The sequence below is a fragment of the Meles meles genome, chromosome 6 (genome assembly GCF_922984935.1).
Source record: "Meles meles chromosome 6, mMelMel3.1 paternal haplotype, whole genome shotgun sequence".
NCBI lineage: Eukaryota > Metazoa > Chordata > Mammalia > Carnivora > Mustelidae > Meles > Meles meles.
Genome location: NC_060071.1, coordinates 153,036,437 through 153,059,965, shown reverse-complemented (window position 1 = coordinate 153,059,965; position 23,529 = coordinate 153,036,437). Strand labels below are relative to the sequence as shown.

Genomic DNA, 23,529 nt, shown 5'->3' with positions numbered 1-23,529 from the left:
GGTGTAGGTTTACATTACTTTATGACATAACATGACTTCAATCTCACAACGTTTCTGTGCATATGTAAAAAGAAAGCACATATCCAAGTATATGCTCTGGGAAGTTATATAATGAAAACCACATTCTATTCTTAAGTGTTCAATGCCTGCAAAACAAAGGCAATCATATCTCTTTTGGAAATTGTCCTCTTTGGTAACATAGATCCCAAGCTGAATATATAGTCAGAGAACATGCAAATAGGGTCCTCCATCTGCTGGTTAAAAGCAGCCCAAAACTGACTCTGCAGCTGGGAGAGGAGCCCCAGCACCAGGATTCCCAGGTGTTCCAGTCAGTACTCAGGACAGGACACAAACAACTCACAATGGAGTTTGTGCTTGGCTGGGTTTTCCTTGTTGCTCTTTTAAAAGGTAATTCATGGTAAACAAGAGACGTTGAGGACTTGAATGGATATGAGTGAAAGAAACCATGGATGTGTGACAGTTTCCTGACAAGGATGTCTTATGTCTGCAGGTGTCCAGTGTGAGGTGCAGCTGCTGGAGTCTGGGGGAGACCTGGTGAAGCCTGGGGGGTCCCTGAGACTCTCCTGTGCAGCCGCTGGATTCACCTTTAGTAGCAACAGCATGAGTTGGGTCCGCCAGGCTTCGGGGAAGGGGCTGCAGTGGGTCGCAAGTATTTGGAATGATGGAAGTATGTACTACGCAGACTCTGTGAAGGGCCGATTCACCATCTCCAGAGACAATGGCAAGAACACGCTGTATCTGCAGATGAACAGCCTGAGAGCCGAGGACACGGCCCTGTATTACTGTGCGAAGGACACAGTGAGGGGACATCATTGTGAGCCCAGACACAAACCTCACTGTGGGACGGGATCTGGACCACCAGGGGGTGCACACTACTCACCAGTTCTCTTTTTAAGCCCCAGGAGCAGATGCAGATGAAGGTTATGGGAAGATTACCCCTCAGGATCTAGTGATTCCTCTCCAGAGAACACTTTCCCTCAGGGACCTTCTCTTCACACATGATTTTGTGCTTAATTCCTCACTCTCTGACTTTGAAAATTTGTTCTAATGGGAAAATAATTATACTAAAATGCACAAAATAGAGAGTCACTCACGTTGTCCATTGCTGTCCCTTAATACCAATGAAACACAAATATCCTGGTGCTCATCCTAAAGGAGCCTTTACAGGACTCCCAGTTGCTCTCACTGTGCATCACAGGTCCACCCTGCTCAAAGTGCAAACTCCCTAGAAGCAACATAAAGTGCACACTGGACATGAGGCCACCAGAGGAATCAAAAATTGAAAGCAAAAGAAGAAAGGGTCTTGGTTGGGGCATCACTGTCTTTTACAATGCTCACAGCATCAATGTTAGTGACAACATGGGAAAACAGTGAAGCCTCCAGTTGTGAATGTGTAGTCTGGTCATAACACACACACATGCATAAACACACACACACACACACACACACACAGACAGACACACACACACGAATGTAAAACCTTTTTCACTTTCCCCTAATTTCTCTGCAGCAAAAGTGGTCCTAAGACAAAACTACACAGCATACAGAAAGACCTCAAGAAGCAAGAAAAATCTGAAAAAAACACTCTAACCTTACACCTGAAGGAGCTATTGAAGGTTGACGACTAAAGCCTAAATACAGGAAAAGGAAATAGTAAAGATTAGAGTAGTAATAAATGATATAAAAACAAAACAAAACAAAACAAAAAACAAACAAACACAAAACAGAACAAAAAAGCAAGGTCTAGTTTTTTGAAGAAAAAGAAAGAATAATAAAATTGAAAAACCTTTGCCAAGATTTATCAAAAGGAAGAGAGAAAACCCCAAATATCAGAAATCAGTATGTTTCTTTGGGGAACAAACAGGGTTTTGGACAGGTAGGAGGGGCGGGATGGGGAAACTCGGGGATGGGCAATAAGGACACATGATGGGTGAGCACTGCGTGTTACACGAAAATAATGAATTGTTGAATGCTACATCAAAAAATAATGATGTAGGAGGAAGGCAAGATGGCGGTGAAGTAGGAGGAGGCACCGTTCCAACCTGTACCCTAAAGTGAGCTGATTAGCTACCAAAGAACTCCAATCACTGGTGAAATCAGTCTGAGATTAGAATTATACACGTCTGGATCTCTACAGGGGCATGAGTGGCTGCACCAACTTGCATTCCAACCAACAGTGTAAGAGGGTTCCCCTTTCTCCACAACCTCTCCAACACACGTTGTTTACTGTCTTGTTAATTTTGGTCATTCTAACTCGTGTAAGGTGGTATCTGAATGTGGTTTTAATTTGGATCTTCCTGATAGCTAGTGATGATGAACATTTTTTTTTATGTGTCTGATAGCCATTTGTATGTCTTCATCGGAGAAGTATCTGTTCTTGTCTTCTGCCCATTTTTGACATGATTATCTCTTCTGTGTGGGTTAAGTTTGAGGTGTTCTCTATAGATCTTGGATATCAGTCCTTTGTCTGTATTGTCATTTACGAATATCTTCTTGGGTTGCCTCTTTGTTTTTTGGTTTTATTTTAAGTTAATGATTGCATTATTTATTAACATTTAAAATTAACATTTAGTTAATTAAAAATTATATTTAATTACTAAATATCAGTTGTTAATATTAGTTCATCTTAAGGAAGTTAACATTCATTAATACGGTTATTAACAAGCTTGATATTTGTTTTGTTGAATATTTCCTTTGCAGTTCAGAAGCTTTTGATCTCCATGAGGTCCCAAATGTTCATTTTTGCTTTTGTTTCCTTTGCCTTTGGAGACATATCTTGAAAGCAGTTGCTGTGGCCGATGTTGAAGAGGTTACTGTCTATGTTCTCCTATAGGATTTTGATAGACTCCTGCCTCACATTGAAGGTCTATTGTCCATTTCGAGTTTATATTTGTGTATGGTGTAAGAGAATGGTCAAGTTTCATTCTTTTATATATAGTTGTCCAATTTTCCCAGCACCATTTAATGAAGAGACTGTCTTATTTCCACTGTATATTTTTTCCTGCTTTGTCAAAGATTAGCTGACCATAAAGTTGAGGGTCCATATCTGGGCTATCTACTCTGTTCCACTGGTCCATGTGTCTGTTTTTATGCCAGTACCATGCTGTCTTGGTGATCACAGCTTTGTAAAATGCTTGAAATCAGGCAACATGATGTCCCCAGTTTTCTTTTTCTTTTTCAACATTTCCTTACCAATTCAGGGTCTCCTCTGGTTCCATACAGACTTTACGATTATTTGATCCAGCTCTTTGAAAAATGCTGCTGGATTTTTTTTTTTTTTTGCTATTTTGACTTTTTATTAGGCATATCATATTCATAGACTTTGTCACAATGTTTCAGGTTTTTGTCACTTTCCTCAACATTGAAGTTCATATGACTTATGAAACTTGCTCAAGATCACATAACTAGAATGTCTTAAGTTGTCCTTTAAACCGAGTTATCTGATTCTGAGCTCTTTGTGCAAGCCCAGCACACATACATTTCAAAGAACATGCTAAAGAGCACTTACTGGAGAAAATTCTTATGGAAAAAAATAAAAGAAAGAAGAAAAATTTCAGTGACTTACATGAATTTGAAAAATACTACATATTATATCCCTGTTGGGAGACAATTCTCTCTACATCTTTCAGATTTTCATACAGTCTTCTGAGCAAATAAATTTAGGAACTCAAGAATGTCAATTTGAGAATGTTTATATAAGGAGACATTCCAAGAGAGTAAAGTAGAAAAGCTTCCTCTCCTCCCAGAAGAGATTTGTTTATATTTCTGGTTAATAAAGGTAATGTTATTTTTAAAAATTTATATTCAATTAGCCAACAGGTAGTACTTCATAAGTTTCAGATGCAGAGTTTAACAATCCATCAGTTGCATGTAACACCCAATGCTGCTGGAATTTTGGTCGGAATGGCATTGAAAGTTTAGATTGCTCTAGGCAGTACAGACATTTTAACAATGTTTATTCTTCTGATTCATGAGGATGGAATGGTCTTCCATCTTTTTGTGTCTTCTTCAATTTCTTTCATGAGTTTTCTGTAGTTCCTCAAGAACAGATCCTTTACCTCCTTGGTTAGGTTTATTCCCAGGTATCTTATGGTTCCTGGTGCTATAGTAAATTGAATCAATTCTCTAACTTCCCTTTCTGTATTGTCATTGTTAGCGTATGAGAAACCCACTGATATATGTACATTGATTTTGTATCCTGCCACGTTACTGAATTGCTGTATGAGTTCTAGTAGTTTGGAGGTGGAGTTTTCTGGGTTTCCCGTATAAAGAATCATGTCATCTGCGAAGAGAGAGAGTTTGACTTCTTCATTGCCAATGTGGATTCCTTTTATTTCCCTTTGTTGTCTGATTGCTGTTGCTAGAACTTCTAATACTATGTAGAACAAGAGTGGTGAGAGTGGGCATCCTTGTCATGTTCCTAATCTCAACAGGAAGGCTGCGAGCTTTTTCCCATTGAGGATGGTATTTGCTATGGGTCTTTCATAGATAGATTTTATGAAGTTCAGGAATGTTCCCTCTATCCCTATATTTTGAAGCGTTTTAATCAGGAATGGATGCTGGATTTTGTCAAATACTTTTTCTGCATCCATTGAGAGGACCATGTGGTTCTTCTCTCTTCTCTTATTAATCTGTTCACCACATTGATTAATTTAGTAATGTTGAACCATCCTTGTAACCCCGGGATGAATCCCAACTGGTCATGGTGGATAATCTTTTTTTTTTTATCCTATTTGCTAGGATCTTGCTGAGAATCTTAGCATCCATATTCATCAGCTATATTGTTCTGAAATTCTCCTTTTTGGTGTGGTCTTTGCCTGGTTTGGCAATCAGGGCAATGCTGGCTTAACAAAAAGAGTCTGGAAGTTTTCCTTCTGCTTCAATTTTTTGAAACATTTTCAGCAGTATATGTGTTATTTGTTTGAAAGTTTGGTAGAATTCTCCATGGATTCCATCTGGTCCTGGGCTCTTGTTTTTGGGAGGTTTTTGATTACTGCTTCAATCTCGTTACTAGATATTGCTCCATTCAGGTTGTCAATTTCTTCTGGTTCAATTTTGGGAGTTTTTAGTTTTCCAGGAATGCATCCACTTCATCTAGGTTGCTTAAGTAACTTTTATATAACTTATATAACTGATGATAATAATTTCTGATGATTGTTTCTATTACCTTGGTGTTAGTTGTGATCTCTCCCTTTTCATTCATAATTTTATTAATTTGGGTCTTCTCTCTTTTCTTCTGGATTAGATTGGTCAGTGCTTTATTGATCTTTTTGATTCTTTCAAAAAGACAGCTTCTAGTATCATTGATGCGCTCTACTGTATTTCTAGCTTCTGTCTCATTGAACTCTGCTCTAATCGTGATTATTTCCCTTCTTGTGTGTGGAGTTGGTTTAATTTGTTGTTGATTCTCCAGTTCTTTAAGCTGTAAAGAGAGCTGGTGTATTCTGTATTTTTCAGTTTTTTTGAGTGAGGCTTGAATGACTATGTACTTCCTCCTTAGGACTGCCTTTGCTGTATCCCATAGGTTTTGGACCTAAGTGTCTTCATTCTCATTGGTTTCCATGAATTGTTTAAGTTCTTTGATTTCCTGGTTGATCCCAGCATTCTTAAGCAAGGTGGTCTTTAGCTTCTAGGTGTTTGAGTTCCTTCTGAACTTTTTCTTGTGGTTGAGTTCCAGTTTCAAGGCACTGTGGTCTGAGAATATACAGGGAATAATCTCAGTCTTTTGGTATTGGTTGATTCCAGATTTGTAACCTAGAATGTGGTCTATTCTGGAGAATGTTTCATGTGAACTTGAGAAGAATGAGTATTCTGTTGTTTGAGGGTGGAATGTTCTGTATATATTGATGAGGTCCATCTGGTCCAATGTGTCATTCAATGCTCTTGTTTCTTTTTTGATTTCCTGCTTGGATGATCTGTCTATTACTGAGAGTGGCATGTTAAGATCTCCTACTATTAATGTATTCATATCGATATGACCTTTTTTTTAAATTTGACATATAGAGATCACAAGTAGTCAGAGAGGAGGGAAAAGAGAGAGAGAGAGAGAGAGAGAGAGGAGGAAGCGGCCTCCCTGCTGAGCAGAAACCTGATGTGGGGCTCGATCCCAGGGTTCTGGGATCAGGATCTTAGCCGAAGGCAGAGGCCTTAACCCACTGAGCCAACCAGGCATCCCTTAATATGACTATCTTGATTAACAGTTGTCTTATCTAGTTGGCTGCTCCCATATCGGGGGCATAGATATTTATAATTATTAAATCATCTTGGTGGACAGTACCTTTAAGAATTATGTAGTGTCCTTCTGTATCTTTGACTACAGTCTTTAGATTAAAATCTAATTTATCTGATGGGAGAATCGCTACCCTGGCCTTCTTTTGAGGCCTACTGGCATGAAAGATTGTTCTTCAATCCTTCACTTTAAGCCTGGGTATATAATTAGGTTCAAAATGGGTCTCTTGTAGACAACATATGGATGGGTCCTGTCGTTTTATCCTATCTGCAACCCTGTGTTCTTTTATGGGCGCATTTAGGCCTTTCACATTGAGAGTGATTACTGAGAGATACGTTTTTATTGACATCGTGTTACCTTTGAAGTCTTTCTGTCTGTAGATTGTTTCTATATTTCTGTTCAATGATATTCTTAGGATTTTTCCTTTTTTATAGAACCCCCCTTAATATTTCATGCAGAGACGACTTGGTGGTCACATACTCTTTTAAACCTTGCTGTTCTTGGAAACTCTTTATCTCTCCATCCATTTTGAATGTCAGTCTTGCTGGATTAAGTATTCTTGGCTGCATGTCCTTTTCATTTAGTGCCCTGAATATATTCTGCCAACCCTTTCTGGCTTGCCAGGTTTCTGTGGACAGGTCTGATGTTATTCTGATGGGCTTTCCTCTGTACGTAAGGAGCTTCTTTGTTTTAGTTGCCTTCAAGAGGGCTTGTCTACAGTTATAATTCATCATTTTCACAATCAGATATCTTGAGGACCTTTGAGAATCTATAATCTTGGGGTGGGAGGGTCATTCTGCCTCTATGACACGAATTCTGGTTCCATTCATGAGATTGGGAAAATTTTCATGGAGAATTTGTTCCACTATATCTTCTAGTCTTCTCTCTTTCTCCACCCCTTCAGGGATTCCAATAATTCTGATGTTGGAACGTTTAATGGCATCGTTTATTTTCCTAATTCTGTTTTTGTGGCTTCTAAGCTGTTTGTTCCAGGATTCCTCCTGATCCTTTCTCTCTAGCCGTTGGTCTTCCAAATTACTAATTCTATCTTCTGCCTCAGTTACCATAGCTGTTAGAGAATCGAGATTATATTGGAACTCATTGACAGCATTTTTAACATCATCCATGGTAGCTTTCACTTCTCTCCTAATAAATTCCATCTTGTCAGTAATGGTTTTCTCTAACCTAGCCCTTGCCTAGATAATTGTTAACCTGAATTCCCTTTCCGACATACTGTTTATCCATATCCAATATCTCTGATGGAGAGAGAACAGTCTCTGAATTTTTCCTCTGATGGGCATTCCTCCTCATAGTCATTTTAGTGAAAGATGGTTGGGGGGATGTGTAGCAGAATATATCAACCGTGATCCAGGAAAAGTGCATCCCTGAACACTTCTCAGCTATCGGGAGTCCCCACCAAAGATAAAGAAAAAAGAGAAAAAGAGAGAGAAAAAGAGAGACACGAAAAAAATAAAGGAAAAAAAAGAGAAGAACCAGCCCAAATGGGCCCCAAAGGTAAGATTTATAAAGTATACAAACAAAATTAGGCAAACAAAAAGACGGACATAACTAAATTACAAGAAAAAATAGAACCCAGCCAAAAGGAACCTCAAGTATAAGATTTATATACTACCAGAACAAAAACAAATGCACAGAAACACTGAAAGAAGAAAAAGATGGGAGGGCGGTTATAAATTCTCAGTGTGGGCAAGGACAGTTATTTTGATTCTTCCTGGGTGTATCTTAATATCTTTCTTAAAGGATTCAACTTTCCCACGATAAAGGGAGATTAAAACTGATTTATATATAGGGTTAGTTTTGATTGGGTAAAGAAGATTATCTTGAAGGTTATCTCTATATGAATATTAAAAAATAGGAAAGGGAAAGAAAAACACAGGTATATGCATCAAAAAAGTTCAAGTTAAAAAGTTAATATGGAATTTGTTGTACTTAACATCTCATTGTGATGATAAATAGAATAAAATTATTAAAAAAATTAAAAGAATGAAAATAGTGGTAACGAATTAAAAATAAATTTTTATCTATGAAGTATACAAGTTTTAGGGCAATGATGGGAGTTTAATATCTTCTTTTCCCCTCATATAGGAGTTTTACAGTTTTATGGGGACACCGTGATGGTTGTCATCCCATTTTTTTTTTTTTTTTGGCTGGATCTCTGGGGGAGGTGTCTGCTGGGTTGTTTTTCAGGCAGTCTTGGTTGGGTTGTCTCCTCCTGCCCCCTGTCAAGGTGCTGGGCTCTGAGGAACCCGGTTTTTCAGGCTTTTGTTCTCTGGAGGTTTTTTTTTATTTTTTAAATTTTTCCTTTGGTGGCTTTTGGTGGTTCTTCAGAGGTTTAGCAGAAAGCAAACTGCACCCAGACCTCTGTCTCAGAGAGAAGCCTCAGTCTGATCCCCTCTGCGTGGTCCAGAACACATAGACTCGCCCTCTGCCACCTCCCACCAGCCAAGCACGTTCCCAGTCACCATCTCAGGTGTCACAGGTGCTCCCACTTGTCTCTGCACTCTGTTGTTACTAAAACCATGAGCAATATCGGTCCAGGGAGCCCGTTTCCAGTGACTGCCTTTGCCAGTTTGCTCTCTGGGCAGGTCCAGACAGCCGGAGCATCACAACCAGAGACAGCATGCTGAGATTTTCATGTTGGCCTGGGCTGGGAGTGCTCAGACTCTTGGTTGGTCATAAGGTCACCGGCCAGAGCTTGCATGGACCTCTCTTAGGGGAGGGTGTGAATCATGGCTCAGGCCCCCACTGTGCAGTGTGGGTACAGAGTGCATCAAGCTGTGGTTCTAGAGAGCACTGGCTGGCATGCACCTGGACTCTCTCATGTGCACCAGTGGCTCAGGGACCATGGCCTGGATGCTTCACCACACTCTCTCTAGCATGGCAATGGCTGGTGGGAGCCATCCTGCATCAGTGGGCTTAAGCCCCTTCCCATAGTTGCCCCATTCCACCAGTTTCCTCTTAAGATCTTTTGCTCTTTTTGAGTGCTTTTAACCAGACTCCAAATTAATACTAGTCCCCAATCACAGGGCACTCTCATATTGGGGCATTTCTTCCCAAAGTGTCATTTTGGGAGGCTCTCTCCCCCATCTCTTTATCCTAAAAAACCAGTCTCATCATTCAAAATCCACTGCTTAAATTCATCACTGACGTCCTCTGCCCCAAAAGAGATCCAGAAGGGTGTAATCCTGCATCTCAGACTGATTTCATGCGTGTTCAGAGTGGTCTGAGAGAAAATAAGTTCAGTTTAGGGGGCTGGCTTGAAACAGCATCTCGTACTTCTCTGCCATCTTGCCCCCCTCCTCCAACTTACACTTTCAATAATATCCGTATCAAAATACCATCAACAGTTTTCACAGCACTGGAACAAATAATCTTACAATGTGTTGGAGCCCCAAAAGACACCAAATCACCAGGGAAATGCTTAAAAAGAAAACAAAAGTTCGGGCCTTCACAATGCCTGATTTCAAGCTATATTACCAAGCCATAGTCATCAAGAGAGTATGGTACTGGCACAAAAATAAACACATAGATCAATGGAACAGAATAGAGATCCTAGAAATGGACCCTCAATTCTATGGTCAACTACTCTGACAAATCACAAAAGAACATCCAATGGAAAAAAGACAGTCTTTTCCATAAATGGTTCTCAGAAAATGGGACAACCACATGCAGAAGAATGAAACTGGACCATTCCCTTACACTACCCACAAGCATAAACTCCAAATGGATGAAGGACCTCAATGTAAGACAGAAATCCATAAAAATTCTAGAGAACACAGGAAGTAATCTCTTCAACACTGGCCACAGCAACATCTTTCAAGACACCTCTCTAAGGCAAGGGAAACAAAAACAAAAATTAACTTTTGGGATTTCATCAAGATAAAAAGCTTTTTCACAATGCACTATACAGTCAACAAAATTAAGAGTCTACAGAAAGTGAGAAGATATTTGACATTAGAGAAAAAGGGCTGGTATCCAAGACCTATAAAGAACTTATCAAACTCAACACCCCAAAAAACAATTAATCCAGTCAAGAAATGGGCAGAAGACAAGAACAGACACTTTTCGAAAAAAGACTTAGAAATGGCTGACAGACACAAGAGAAAATGTCCAACAACACTAGCCATCAGGGAAATACAAGACAACACCATAATGAGATATCACTTTACACCTGTTAGAATGGTCAACATCAACAGAACAGGAAACAACAAGTGTTGGCAAGGATGTGGAGAAAGAGGAACCTTCTCACACTGTTGGTAGGAATGCAAGCTGGTATAGCCACTCTAGAATACAGTATGGAGTTTCCTCAAGTAGTTAAAAATAGAGCTACCTTTTTTTTTTTTAAAGATTTTATTTATTTATTTGACAGATAGAGATCACAAGTAGGGAGAGAGGCAGGCAGAGAGAGAGAGAGAGGAGGAAGCAGGCTCCCTGCTAAGCAGAGAGCCCGATGCGGGGCTTGATCCCAGGACACTGGGATCATGACCTGAGCTGAAGGCAGAGGCTTTAACCCACTGAGCCACCCAGGCGCCCCTAGAGCTACCTTTTGACCCAATTGCACTATGAGCATTTATCCCTAAGGTACATATGTAGTGAAAACAAGGGGCACCTTCACTCCAATGTTCATAACAGCAATATCCACAATAGCCATACTGTGGATGGAGCTGAGATACCCTTCCACAGATGAATGCATAAAAAAGATGTGGTCCATAAACACAATGGAATATTATTCATCCAACAGAAAGGATGAATACTTACTAATTACATCTATGTGGATACAACTGGATGGTATCATGCAAAGTGAAGTAATTCAGTCAGAAAAAGACAATCATCACATGGTTTCAGTCATATGTGGAATAGAAGAGACAGGGCAGAGGATCATAGGGAATAGGAGGGAAAACTGAAAGGGAAGAAATCAGAGAGAGAGACAATCCATAGGAAACTTTTACCTCTGGGAAAAAAAGTGAGGGTTACAGAAGTGTGTGCATGGAGATATGGGGAAGCTGGGTGATGATTAAGGAAGGCATGTGTTGTAATGAGCACTAGGTGTTATATGCAACTAGTGAGTCATTGAACACTGCATCAAAAACTGATGATGTACCATAATTGACTGATTGAACATAATAATAGAAAGTCCTTGTTCCTTGATCTGTTTGGATCTTTGGTTAGATGATCTGTCCATTGCTGTGAGTGGGGTGATAAATATCCCTACTATTATTGTACTACTATCAATGTGCTTCTGAATTTTGATATTAATTATTTATATACTTGATTGCTCCCAGGTTAGGGGCATAAATATCTATAATTTTTAGAACTTCTTATTGGCTAAACACTTTTATTATGATCTAGCGCCCTTCCTCATCTATTATTACTATCATTGGATTAAACACTTTTTATCTGACGTAAGAATGGCTAGCCTAGCTTTCTTTTGATGTCCACTGGCATAATCAATAGTTCTCCACCCCTTTCCTTTCAAACTGAAAGCGTCTTTGGTTCTAAAATTAGTCTCATGTAAGCAAGAAATGATCGGGCTTCTCCCTTAAGATCTGGAACCTGACAGGGAAGTCCACTCTCACCACTTCTTCAAGGTAGTACTGGAATAATAGCCTCAACAGTCAGAAAACAAAAAGAAATAAATGGCCTCCAAACTGGGAAAGTAGAAATCAAACTTTCTGCTTCACAGATTACATGAAACTCAATATAGAAATCCCAAAATCTTCTGGCAAAAAATTTGCCAGAACTGATGCAGCAATTCAGCAAAGTGACAGAATATACAATCAATGACCAAAAGTCAACTGCATTTCTCTACACTAGCCATGAGGCAGAAGAAGGATAATCAAGCAGTTGATCCCCATGACAATTGCACCAAAAAAAAAAAAAAAAAAAAAAAAAAAAAAGATACCTAGGAATAAACCTAAACAGAGAAGTACAGGATCTGTGCACTAGAAACTACAGAACACATATGAAATAAATTGAGAAAGACACAAAGAAATGGATAAAACATTCCATGTTTTTCCATTCTTGATAAAGCAGGAAAAAATATCCAATGGAAAAAAGTCCCTTTAGTAGATGGCTTGGGAAAATTTGACAGCAACATGCAGAATGAAACTGAATCATTCTCTTACACCATACACAAAGAAGAACTCAAAATGGATGAAAAGCCAAAATGTGAGTCAAGAATTCATCAAAATCCTAGAGAAGAATGTAGGCCACAACCACTTTGATCTCAGCCACAGGGACTTCTTGACAGTCACATTTCCAAAGGCAAGACAAACAAAGGAACAATGAACGATTGGGACTTTATCAAGATAAAGAGCTGCCCAGCAAAGGAAACAGTTTACAAAGCTAAAAGACAACCTCAGCGTGAGAGAAAATATTTTTAATGCCTTATAGATAAAGGGTTAGTAACTAAGATCTATAAAGAATTTAACAAACTCAACTTAAAACATCCAAATAATCCAGGCAAGAAATGGGTAGAATACACAAATAGATAATTCTCCACAGAAGACAGACAAATGGCTAACAGATGCAAGAAAAACTGTTCAATATCGCTTGGCACCAGGAAAAAAGAAATTCAAACTACAATGAGACACCACCTCACCCTAGTCAGAACAGCTAAAATTATTGAGTCAGGAAACATTGGTTGGCAGGGATGTGAAGAAAGGGTAACCTCCCGCACTGTTACTGGGAATGCAAGCTGGTACTGCTACTCTGGAAAACAGTAAGGAGTTTCCTTAAGACGTTAAAAATAGGCCTACTCTACAACCCAGCAAATCCACTACGAGGTATTCACACCCTAGTACAGATGTAGTGAAAAGAAGGGGCACATGCACCCCAATGCTCACAGCAGCAATGTCTACAATAGACAAACTGTGTCAGGAGCTCAGATGTCCTTCAACAGAGGAATGGATAAAGAAGATGTAGTTCATATATACAACGGAATAATGCTCAGTCTCCAGAAAGGATGAATACCTAATATTTGCATCAACATGGATGGAACTGGAGGGTAATATTCTAAGTGAAATGAGTCGGGGAGAGAAAGATAATTATCACGTGGTTTCCCTCATATGTGGAATATAAGGAATAGTGCAAAGGACAGTAGGGGAAGGGAAGGAAAACTGAATGGGAAGAAATCAGATAGAGAGACAATCCATAAGAGACTCTGGACACGGAGTAACATGTTGAGGGTAAGAAGGAAGGGAGATGGGGAGATGGGGTAAGAGGGTGATGGATATTAAGGAGGGCACATGATCTAATGGACACTGGGGGTTAATGCAACTAGTTAATCATTGAACACTACATCAAAAACCAATGATATAAAAAATAATGATGTACTATACATTAGATAATTGAACTTATTTTTGAAAGGATTAATACCTAAAATCTACAAAGAAGTTACCAAACTCAACACCCAAAAATCAATTAATCCAGTCAAGAAATGAGGAGAACACAAGAACAAACATTTCTCCAGTGAAGACATACAAATGGCCAAGAGACACGTGAAAAAATGCTCCACATCATTCAGCATCAGGGAAATACAAATCAAAACCACAATATGATATGACTTCACACAGGTGAGAATGGCTACAATGACAAGACAGGAAACAACAGTGTTGGCAAGTACGTGGCGAAAGGGGAACCCTCTTGAATTGTTGGTGGGAATTCGACCTGGTGCAGTCACTCTGGAAACAAAATGTCTGTGCACATCCCAGAGCTCAGGACACCCTGGGAAGTAAGACCACGGGATGACGGGTAGTGTCTCTGGAGGAGAGGAGGAATCTGCTTAGTTGGGGCCCTCAGGGCCCTCTGACCATGAGTCTCAGCCCCAGATGCAGGTGCAGAAAGAAGCTGGGAAGTGACAAGTTCCTGTAGGGCTCTGCAGTGTCCATTGCTGTGAACAAACCCATACTTAGGGCTCCTCTGTATTCCTGCCTCTGAGTCACAATTTCCCTTATAACCTCACACTCTGGGGAAATGGTTCAGGTACCCCTGAGCCTTCAATTGATTCAGTCATTATAAGATGCTAAATAACACAAATTATCTTATTTATGTCCTCTCCATTTAAAGATGTGATCCTGCTTATGTAATGATTTGGGTTTCAAAGACATATTCCTTGGGCTGTTATAGGGGAAGATCTGCTCCAGAGCTTTCACAAAATTACACAACAACCAATATCTACAAGGAGGCATCACCACCCTAAGTGGAAGCTCTTCTTATTCATTAAAAAAAAAAAACTAACAGATACCCTTACTTGGGTGTCCACCAAACGTTGACACCAAAATATTATTTCATCATGAAAATATGGTTTTAGAAACAATGACAATTATGGACATTCCATCTTATGTGTTCATAATGATACAATTCCTCTCTAGTGTCTTTTTTTATTATTTATTTTTATTTGTTTATTTACAGCATAACAGTGTTCATTGTTTTGGCATCACACCCAGTGCTCCATGCAGTACGTGCCCTCCCTATTACCCACCACCTGGTTCCTCAACCTCCCACCCCAACCCCCGCCGCCCCTTCATAACCCTCTGGTTGTTTTTCAGAGTCCATAGTCTCTCATGGTTCATCTCCCCTTCCAGTTTCCCTCAACTCCCTCTCCTCTCCATCTCCCCATGTCCTCCATGTTATTTGTTATGCTCCACAAATAAGTGAGACCATATGATACTCGACTCTCTCTGCTTAACTTATTTCGCTCAGCATAATTTCTTCCAGTCCCGTCCATGTTGCTACAAAAGTTGGGTATTCGTCCTTTCTGATGGAGGCATAATACTCCATTGTGTATATGGACCACATCTTCCTTATCCATTCATCCGTTGAAGGGCATCTTGGTTCTTTCCACAGTTTGGCGACCGCAGCCATTGCTGCAATAAACATTGGGGTACAAATGGCCCTTCTTTTCACTACATCTGTATCTTTGGGGTAAATACCCAGCAGTGCAATTGCAGGGTCATAGGGAAGCTCTATTTTTAATTTCTTCAGGAATCTCCACACTGTTCTCCAAAGTGGCTGCACTAACTTGCATTCCCACCAACAGTGTAAGAGGGTTCCCCTTTCTCCACATCCTCTCCAACACACGTTGTTTCCTGTCTTGCTAATCTCTAGTGTCTTTTAAAATAATGTCAACTTATCTAAGTATTCATCTGTCATCTATCTGTTCTATGCTCATCTGTTTTCTATTTGAAGTATATTCATTTATCTCAGCATTTATCCTCTTGCGGCAGGTCTTTCAGGAATATGAACATAACTCCCACAATCTCTTAATAGATCTCTAATGATTAGATCCTAATAATCTCCGGGCCATTAACACCATTTCATTCAGGGTAGTATTTGAGTGTCATTAACTCCATGCCTGAATTAAATGATCATCTCTGTACTGCATAAGAGAAAAGTTACCCACTTTTCTTTAAAGCAAGATCCTCCTCCAAGAGATAATAGGCCCCTGTGTGAGGTGGATTTCTCAGGACAAGGGAGGCACCCTCCAAACATAGGAACAGAATAGGCGCCTTGTGTTGGTGTCCATGCACTTGAGGAAAAAGATATCACTTACATGTTTTGCAGATATCTTGGCAGACAAAGCCCATCAACAGAGACCATTAGGATAAAAGGTCTCCAGATGCACCCATGCTGTGCAGGGAGTTGTTCATTTGGAAAGCTGTAGCTACAAACTGCAGATCCCATTAAATATCTTTTTGAAAAATAGTTTAGATTAAAATGAATTTTGAATCACTCGTTTATTCATCATTTATTCTTATGCTCAGAAAGCGAGGCCACCTATTGACCTGCTTCCAACACAGCTCATAGAACAAGGGCTCACCCATCCCAGACCAACATACCTTGTAAGTTCAACAAGGAGATACCCACAGGTGGTCCTGGAAGGTCCAGAGGAGACTGACTCTGTCCCTGTTGACTTCCAATGACAGGTTCCTTCCCACACATGCAAACTTCTCCTCAACCTCTAGGGTAAAATCCACTCTTAGGCAGTAGGAGCTCACAACTCTCTCTTCAGACAGGGTGAGGTCTCTGGGGAAGGCAGAGCTGTGGTCTGGAGGAATATGAGTTTCTAGGCCCTTCTCTGTGTCTGGTGACAGCTCCCAAAAGAGCTGACATCCCAAAAGATGTCAGACATGGCACCATTGGGATGGTTGTGAGTGTCCTGAGTGACAGGGTCTTGTATCCAGGTGTCCTGTCCCAGGTGCTTCATCAGGAGTCAGGCTCATGACTGGTGAGGGGCTCAGAGACCTTGCACCTCATTGATGCTGTCTCCGGATTCTCCGTGTCATGCAGTAATTTCTGGTGGAAATCAATCCACCAACCCCACGTGACTAGGTGCAGTGAATTGGTCTATAAATCATAGGTAAGGCACACACGACACTCCATCCAACAAGAGCTACATGTACATCTCCAGAGTCACATCCAAGAACTAGTTCTTGCAGCTGACCGATCTCAGTTCCACGAAGGTCCTGGCCATGTATTACTGGTAGAGACATAGTGAGGGAATGTCAGTGTGACCCCAGAGCCAAACATTCCTGTAGGGACACAGGAGAGGCTGGGCTGCAGGAATAGTCACTACAACAGGGGGCGATCAGGTCACCAGGGGGCGCTTGGGTCACTAGGGGCACTCAGGACACCAGGGGGCTCTAAGACCCACCAAATACAGGGTAGGTCTAGCTGCTGGTGAAGAAGGTGAATTCCTTTCCTTCTCAACTAGAAAAATATGTACTGGGCTTGGGGGTGTGTGGATTTGTACAGGTTCTGATATTTTATTAGTATTGTATGTTATAATCATTGACTTTCAAGGTGAAATAATTTGTACACTAAAATATATTTTATGTGTTCTCTGGAAATAAAAGATGAAAAATATATATTCCAAAGAAACAATAATGTGCAACTATTTCCTCTTATCCTTCCAGATTTTATGAATATTTAATGATATTTCTAACTACAAAGCAACCGGATTTTAATATATAACTATAAATAAATGCATAGTTTTAAAAATATATAGGGTAATTTACTTATTAAATATTTTAATGAATATTATTTTTACGTATTTTAACACTATTTAATACTATTAAACACCCGTATTAAATATCTCAATTAAATACTTCTCAAATAGTTCCCAAATAATAAAATTGAATGATGGACAAAGTATCAGTATTTGGGATTATCCTTAACTGAATTCAATATATCCACATACTATACATGAATTAATTTTTCATTTTTCACTTCAAATGTACTCATTCATTAGACTGTTCTTGACAAAATCATTATTTCTCTGTGTTTTGGAAAGAAGACATCGTCTTGAGACTCTAATCTGCACTCTTGATTCTGCAAGGCTTTAAGAATTGCCCCCAGGATGAATAGAACCTATCTTCCCCCATCAGTGTCCAAGGACCAGGGGTCTCTCTCTTCTTAGATCTCATGATATTTTCATCATCTCTTCACTCCTCATTATCCTCACCTATCTCTTGTCCCAAACACAAAACATGACAATTCATTCAAAGAACTTTGATTGTTAGCCCTTCATATGTCTGACACATTTTGGCACTTACAACAAGCCACAAGAACATACTAGAAGCTCCATGTATTAGTCATAGTTCTCCTGAGGAAAGGAACACATAGCCCACTGCATATATCACTGAAGAGTCTGAGAAGCCCCATGATCTACTATCATAAGTTGGAGACCCAGGATGTCCAGGGATGAATGTCTCGTCACATTCTCAGTGAGGTCTAGTCAGAGATCCTGGGGACCTGACGATGTAACTGCATCCAAAGTCAGGTGGTGATCAGTAACCCTGCTCAAGCATGCACACAGGAAGTAAACATGAGGGAATACCTCCTCCCTCAGCTTTTTATTCTACTCAGAACCTTAATGGATTGGATGATGCCCACATACAGAAAGACCATGAATGCAAATGCCAATCCATTACAGAAACATCATAGACACTCAGAGAAACAATGTTCAGTCCTCTTAACCATGTCTCTGTCACACTGACAAATTGAGTTAACCATCAAACATCAACGTCCCATAAACTGGGCATCCATATTTATTGCCTTAATCACAGTCTTCCTAAAAACAAAGAAAATAACACAGTCACAATTTCACCATATATGATACAAGTATCCTGCATACAACCAAAACCATCTAAACCTTTCCCCAGAAGAGGAGGTGAAGCTCTTCAGTGGTGTTTTCTCTTCTCATTGATATCATTCAACTGAAATATTATGATTCATAATTAAGAATTATTAAATGCAATGATATAAAGTCAATACATCTTATGTTACATGACAAAGAAAAAGACAGGAAACAAAACAAAGACATACACATATTTTTAAAAAATAAGGAGGACATAAGCATGATAGCTAAGGTACTCATTTCTGTAACTGGAAAAGACTGAAAATTGGGATATAGAGCTGCTTTTGTACTCTACCAATGATATATTCTCCCTGTTGTCAGCCAAATCTTCAAGCTGTGCCAGGACATTACCTGAAAGGATGACCAACATCCTCATTCTAAAAGGATCTCGAATTTGCTTCAAATTTGTAAGACGTTGCCACTTAATTAATGCTGTAATCCTGCCTTCATGTGGGAAATTCTGTCATATAAAACAGGTGCTCCAGGGAGGTGGAGAACATGATAAGGCAAGTGAGTTCCCTCTGAGGAACTAACTGTAGGTTTTGGAGGGGACTAGGGTAGGAGGTTGGTTGAGCCTGGTGGTGGATATTGTGGAGGGCACATATTGCATGGAGCACTGGGTGAATACTGTTACGCTGAAAAGAAATTAAAAAAATAATAAAAAATAAAAGATTAGTGAGTTCCGCCATTAACTGATGTCTGAATATCATGCAGAAACAAAAGTGAACCAGGATCAACTTTTTCTTCCCTTCTGAAGTAATTGTAGGACTCTCCCCATGAGGCCATATATGTAGGTTAGGAGAGAGAAAGCAGTACAGCAGGACGGGAGATCATGGTCGTGCAGAAAATACTTCCTGTGACTGACTTACGTCTTCAGGATCTCTTCAGACACCATCATTTCTTCCATCAGCTGATGGAGTATCACTGTACATGCTCCAGTTTATGGCTTGGATGTTCAAATAACACCCATTTCAAGATGGACAGCTCAATTTCCACGGCAACCTAGTGACTTGGGCTTGAACCTATAGTTCCTAAGATCCAGGAACAGGCTTCGCTATTTCTCAAAAGAAGAATCATGATCTGCAAAGAATGGCAGGACTTTCCTCCAAAATTTTAAAGTCCAAGACCGTGATTTACCTATAGGCATCTACTACAACTCTTAACAAATTGTGCAACACAAACTGGACAAGGGAATAAGCATAGGGTGAACTTCACCATCCCTACATCCTCTATATCCATGATGATAGCACTAATGTTAACAGTTCTTAAAGGAGCATGTATCAGCATAATGTCCTATTCTTCTAGAAATGGTAATTATATACATCAAGGTCTTCATCCTCACAAGATACCACTACACTGCAACTAAGAATGGCTACAATACAAAAAGGCAGACAATACCATATGCCAACAAGCATGTACAGAATGTAGAACTATTATTCATTTCCAGCTGAAATTTCACCTGTGGAAAATATCCATGATGGTAACACTAATCTTAGCAGTTCTTCAAGGATAATGTATCAACATAGTGTCCTATTCTTCTTGGAAGACGTAATTATATACATCAATATATTCATCCTCACAAGATACCACTACACCTCCACTAAGAATGGCTACAATACAAGAAGGCTGACAATACCACATGCCAACAAGTATGTACAGAATGTAGAACTATTATTTATTTCCAGATGAAATTTCACCTGCAGAAAGAACATATGTAATTGGATCCCATGGTAAGAGAGCCTTAGAAGTCCCAGGCTCCGTCCTCTACAAGCTGGTGGGGATCGTGGAGTAAATCATTCTCAGGCTGTTGGATGGAGAACCAGAGAACCACTTGATATATTGCTCTGTCCAAGAGTAGGATAGGAAAAGAGGAGATGAGCAGTCCAGGCAATGAGATTGAAATGAAAGGGTGTCTTCCTCCTTCTTATGCCTTTGTTCTCAAGGTTCTCAGTGGGTTGGAGGATACTCACCTCCACTCGGAAAGGAAATCTGTTACACAGCATGAATCCAATGCTAATCTCACCTAGAAGCACACTAACTCCGATGGAAATCCAAGGTTTCTGTGCAAGATTTGTCAACTCAGCCAGGTCTGTGCCTCTCTGTAGTGTGGGGAATGGACACCTCTGTGACCTCAACTTTCTAAGGGGTCCAAGAAATACATCTTCATTTTTTTAGTCTTTGATATTTTCTTGCTTCAAAGATGGTGTGATAAATAACAAGTGCTTTATATATTGAGGCTCAAAATGACACTCTGTTGTTTTATTTCAGAAGATCTTAACCTTATTTTCCTTTCTCCTCTGATCCAGTGGTCCTATGATCCCAACTGCTGTTTTAGTGTGGAAAACCCATTGAATATTGTTCAATTAGTATATCATTTTGCAGTAAGTGACTGTTTCCACCTGAGGTCCAGGCACATACTCTCACCCAGCAAGTCACAAGGAGAAGAAAACATTTGTCAGCAATGAGAGTCATTTTGAGCAGGAAGTCAGAGGTGCTCCAAAAGGACAAGAATGGCAGGGATGTTGTCAGCAGCACTCAGTATCCCAGTGCATGGACACTGCTGCATTGTGAATGGTTTGGCTGGATGGAAGTGTTCTTATTTATTTATTTATTTATTTATTTATTTATTTGACAGAAATAAATCACAACTAGGCAGAGAGGCAGGCAGAGAGAGAGGAGGAAGCAGGCTCCCTGCAGAGCAGAGAGCCCATTGCGGGGCTTGATCCCAAGACTCTGGGATCGTGACCTGAGCCGAAGGCAGAGGCCTTAACCCACTGAGCCACCTAGGCGCCCCTGGATGGAAGTGTTCTTGATGCACAGGATCCTTTCTGGAACGGAAACTACTGGATGTGGAGACAGAACACAAGTCTTCTGCTCACACTGTGGTGACAAAGGGATGGATCTAAGAAAACCCAAGTTGAGGTTGATCATAACTGCAACTGAAACGGAATTTCTCCATCTTGTCATTTCCTCTAAGATTCTACCTTCTTCTGTGTATTACAAAACACAGTTATGGGGGCGCCTGGGTGGCTCAGTGGATTAAGCCGCTGCCTTCGGCTCAGGTCATGATCTCAGGGTCCTGGGATCGAGCCCCGCATCGGGCTCTCTGCTCCGCAGGGAGCCTGCTTCCTCCTCTCTCTCTGCCTGCCTCTCTGCCTATTTGAGATCTCTCTCTCTGTCAAATAAATAAATAAAATCTTTTAAAAAAAACACAGTTATGTTGAGGACTTGGTGATTCAGAGAGCTCTCTGGTGCGTACTTGTGTGTACTGTGTACTGATTGTTCTCTGCTGTTCGATTTTAGCAGAACTTGCCTTCAGGCCAGGTGTCTACAGAAACCCTCCTTGCTTGCAGTTGTCAGTGTTTGGTCCTTAGCCAGAATGTGGGAGTTTAAAGTAAGTGTGCTTTGATGGGCTTTTTAAATGAGACCTGATACCACTTCCTTAGAACTGAGGTGCTTCAGAATTCCCTGGTCGGATGTGGAGTGTGCAGGGTGCAGCCACTCTTGAAAACAGGGTGTAGATTCCCCAAATACGTAAAAGTAGAACTACACTAAGACCCAGCAATTACACAACTGGATATTTACCCAAAGAGCACAAAAAGACTAGTTCACAGAGAACCTCACACCCCTATATTAACATCAGATTATTTACAATAGCCAAACTATGGAAATAACCCACGTGTCCACTCACTGATGAATGATAAAGAAGAGGTGTTATATGCAGAGAGAGTGGAATGTTACTCACTCATACAAAAGAATGAAATCTTGACATTTCCAATGACTTGGATGGGGTTAGAGTTTTATCCTAAGTGTATTAGTCAGTGAAAGACACATACCATATAATTTCACTCATATGTTGAATTTAAGAAACAAAATAAAGGAGAAAAGGGGGAAAAAAGAGAAAACAAGAAACACACTCTAACACAGATAACAGGCTGATGGTTACCAGAGGGGTGGCAGATGGAGATGCATTATGTAGGTTTGGGTCTTCTTAAGTATGCCCTATGTTAAATAACTGTAATTTAAATAAAAACTTAAAAAAAGAACTGCAAACAGGGATTGTGTTTATGCTCCTGAACTTAACAACATACCACAGAAGGATTCTTTTCCATTAAACAAAGCTGATATTGTTCAGGGATTTACTAATTACCACCTCTGTGAAACTGAATGGTTAACAAGCTACCAAGATCCAAATTCCTGAACTCCTATTACTATAAAGTGACTCATTCTGGGAAACATATCTAATCCTTAGATTTTTAAGGCTTTATAGCTTATAGGGTTAGGAAATCACTTGTCTATTTTTAAATTTTGCTTCTTGACTATTCATTTGCTTTAACTTTCATATAATTGGCCTTCTGTTTGTGTCCTTTGTATGTGACAGAAGAAAAGAAAAACACAACTGGTAAACATTAACATACTATATGTATCTCAACTCTACTCGGTTAAACCAGTAACACCAGGAAGCTCTTGGAAAGGTGCAGGTGACATCCTATGAGGAGCAAGACTAAGTCCAGTCCTGAGGCCCTGATCATGGAAGGGTTGGTCCACATGTCAGGTGTGGTGGAAGAAATGAGACTCTGTTGGAAGTGCTTCAGTGTGAAATCATGTGGTGTATATGCTTGTCACCATTGAATTTTTACATTTCAAAAATTTAAGATGCTACATAATATGCGGTGTGTTTCTTTCTAAAATAAAACAATTAAAGTCAGGCAATTTTAACAACAATAGAGAAAATTTACATTCATATATTCAATGAATTTTTTAAAGATTCAGAATAATTTGAATAATTTCTCTAACTTTAGGTTGAAAGAAATTACTCTCAGGCTGATTTCATGGGTGATTGGAGTTCTTTGGTAGGTAATCAGCTCACTTTAGGGTACAGGTTGAAACGGTGCCTCCTCCTACTTCCCCGCCATCTTGTCTCCCCCTTTTTTTTATTTCTTAAAGATTTTAAAGATTATTGCTCTTGGATCAGAAGAATAAACATTGTTAAAATGTCTATACTTCCTAGAGCAATCTATACTTCTAATGACATTCTGATCAATATTCCACCGGTATTTTTCAAAGAGCTGGAGCAAATAATCCTAAAATTTCTATGGAATCAGAAGAGACTCTGATT

General features: G+C 39.8%; 1 gene segment (V, D, J or C); it reads left to right on the top strand.

The window, feature by feature from the left end:
* Window positions 1-266: 266 nt before the first annotated feature.
* On the top strand, window positions 267-3,273 carry LOC123943711. The segment is given in 5 exon segments: window positions 267-408; window positions 512-819; window positions 884-886; window positions 2,855-2,859; window positions 3,222-3,273. Coding segments are annotated over 5 exon segments (414 nt in total).
* Window positions 3,274-23,529: the final 20,256 nt, after the last annotated feature.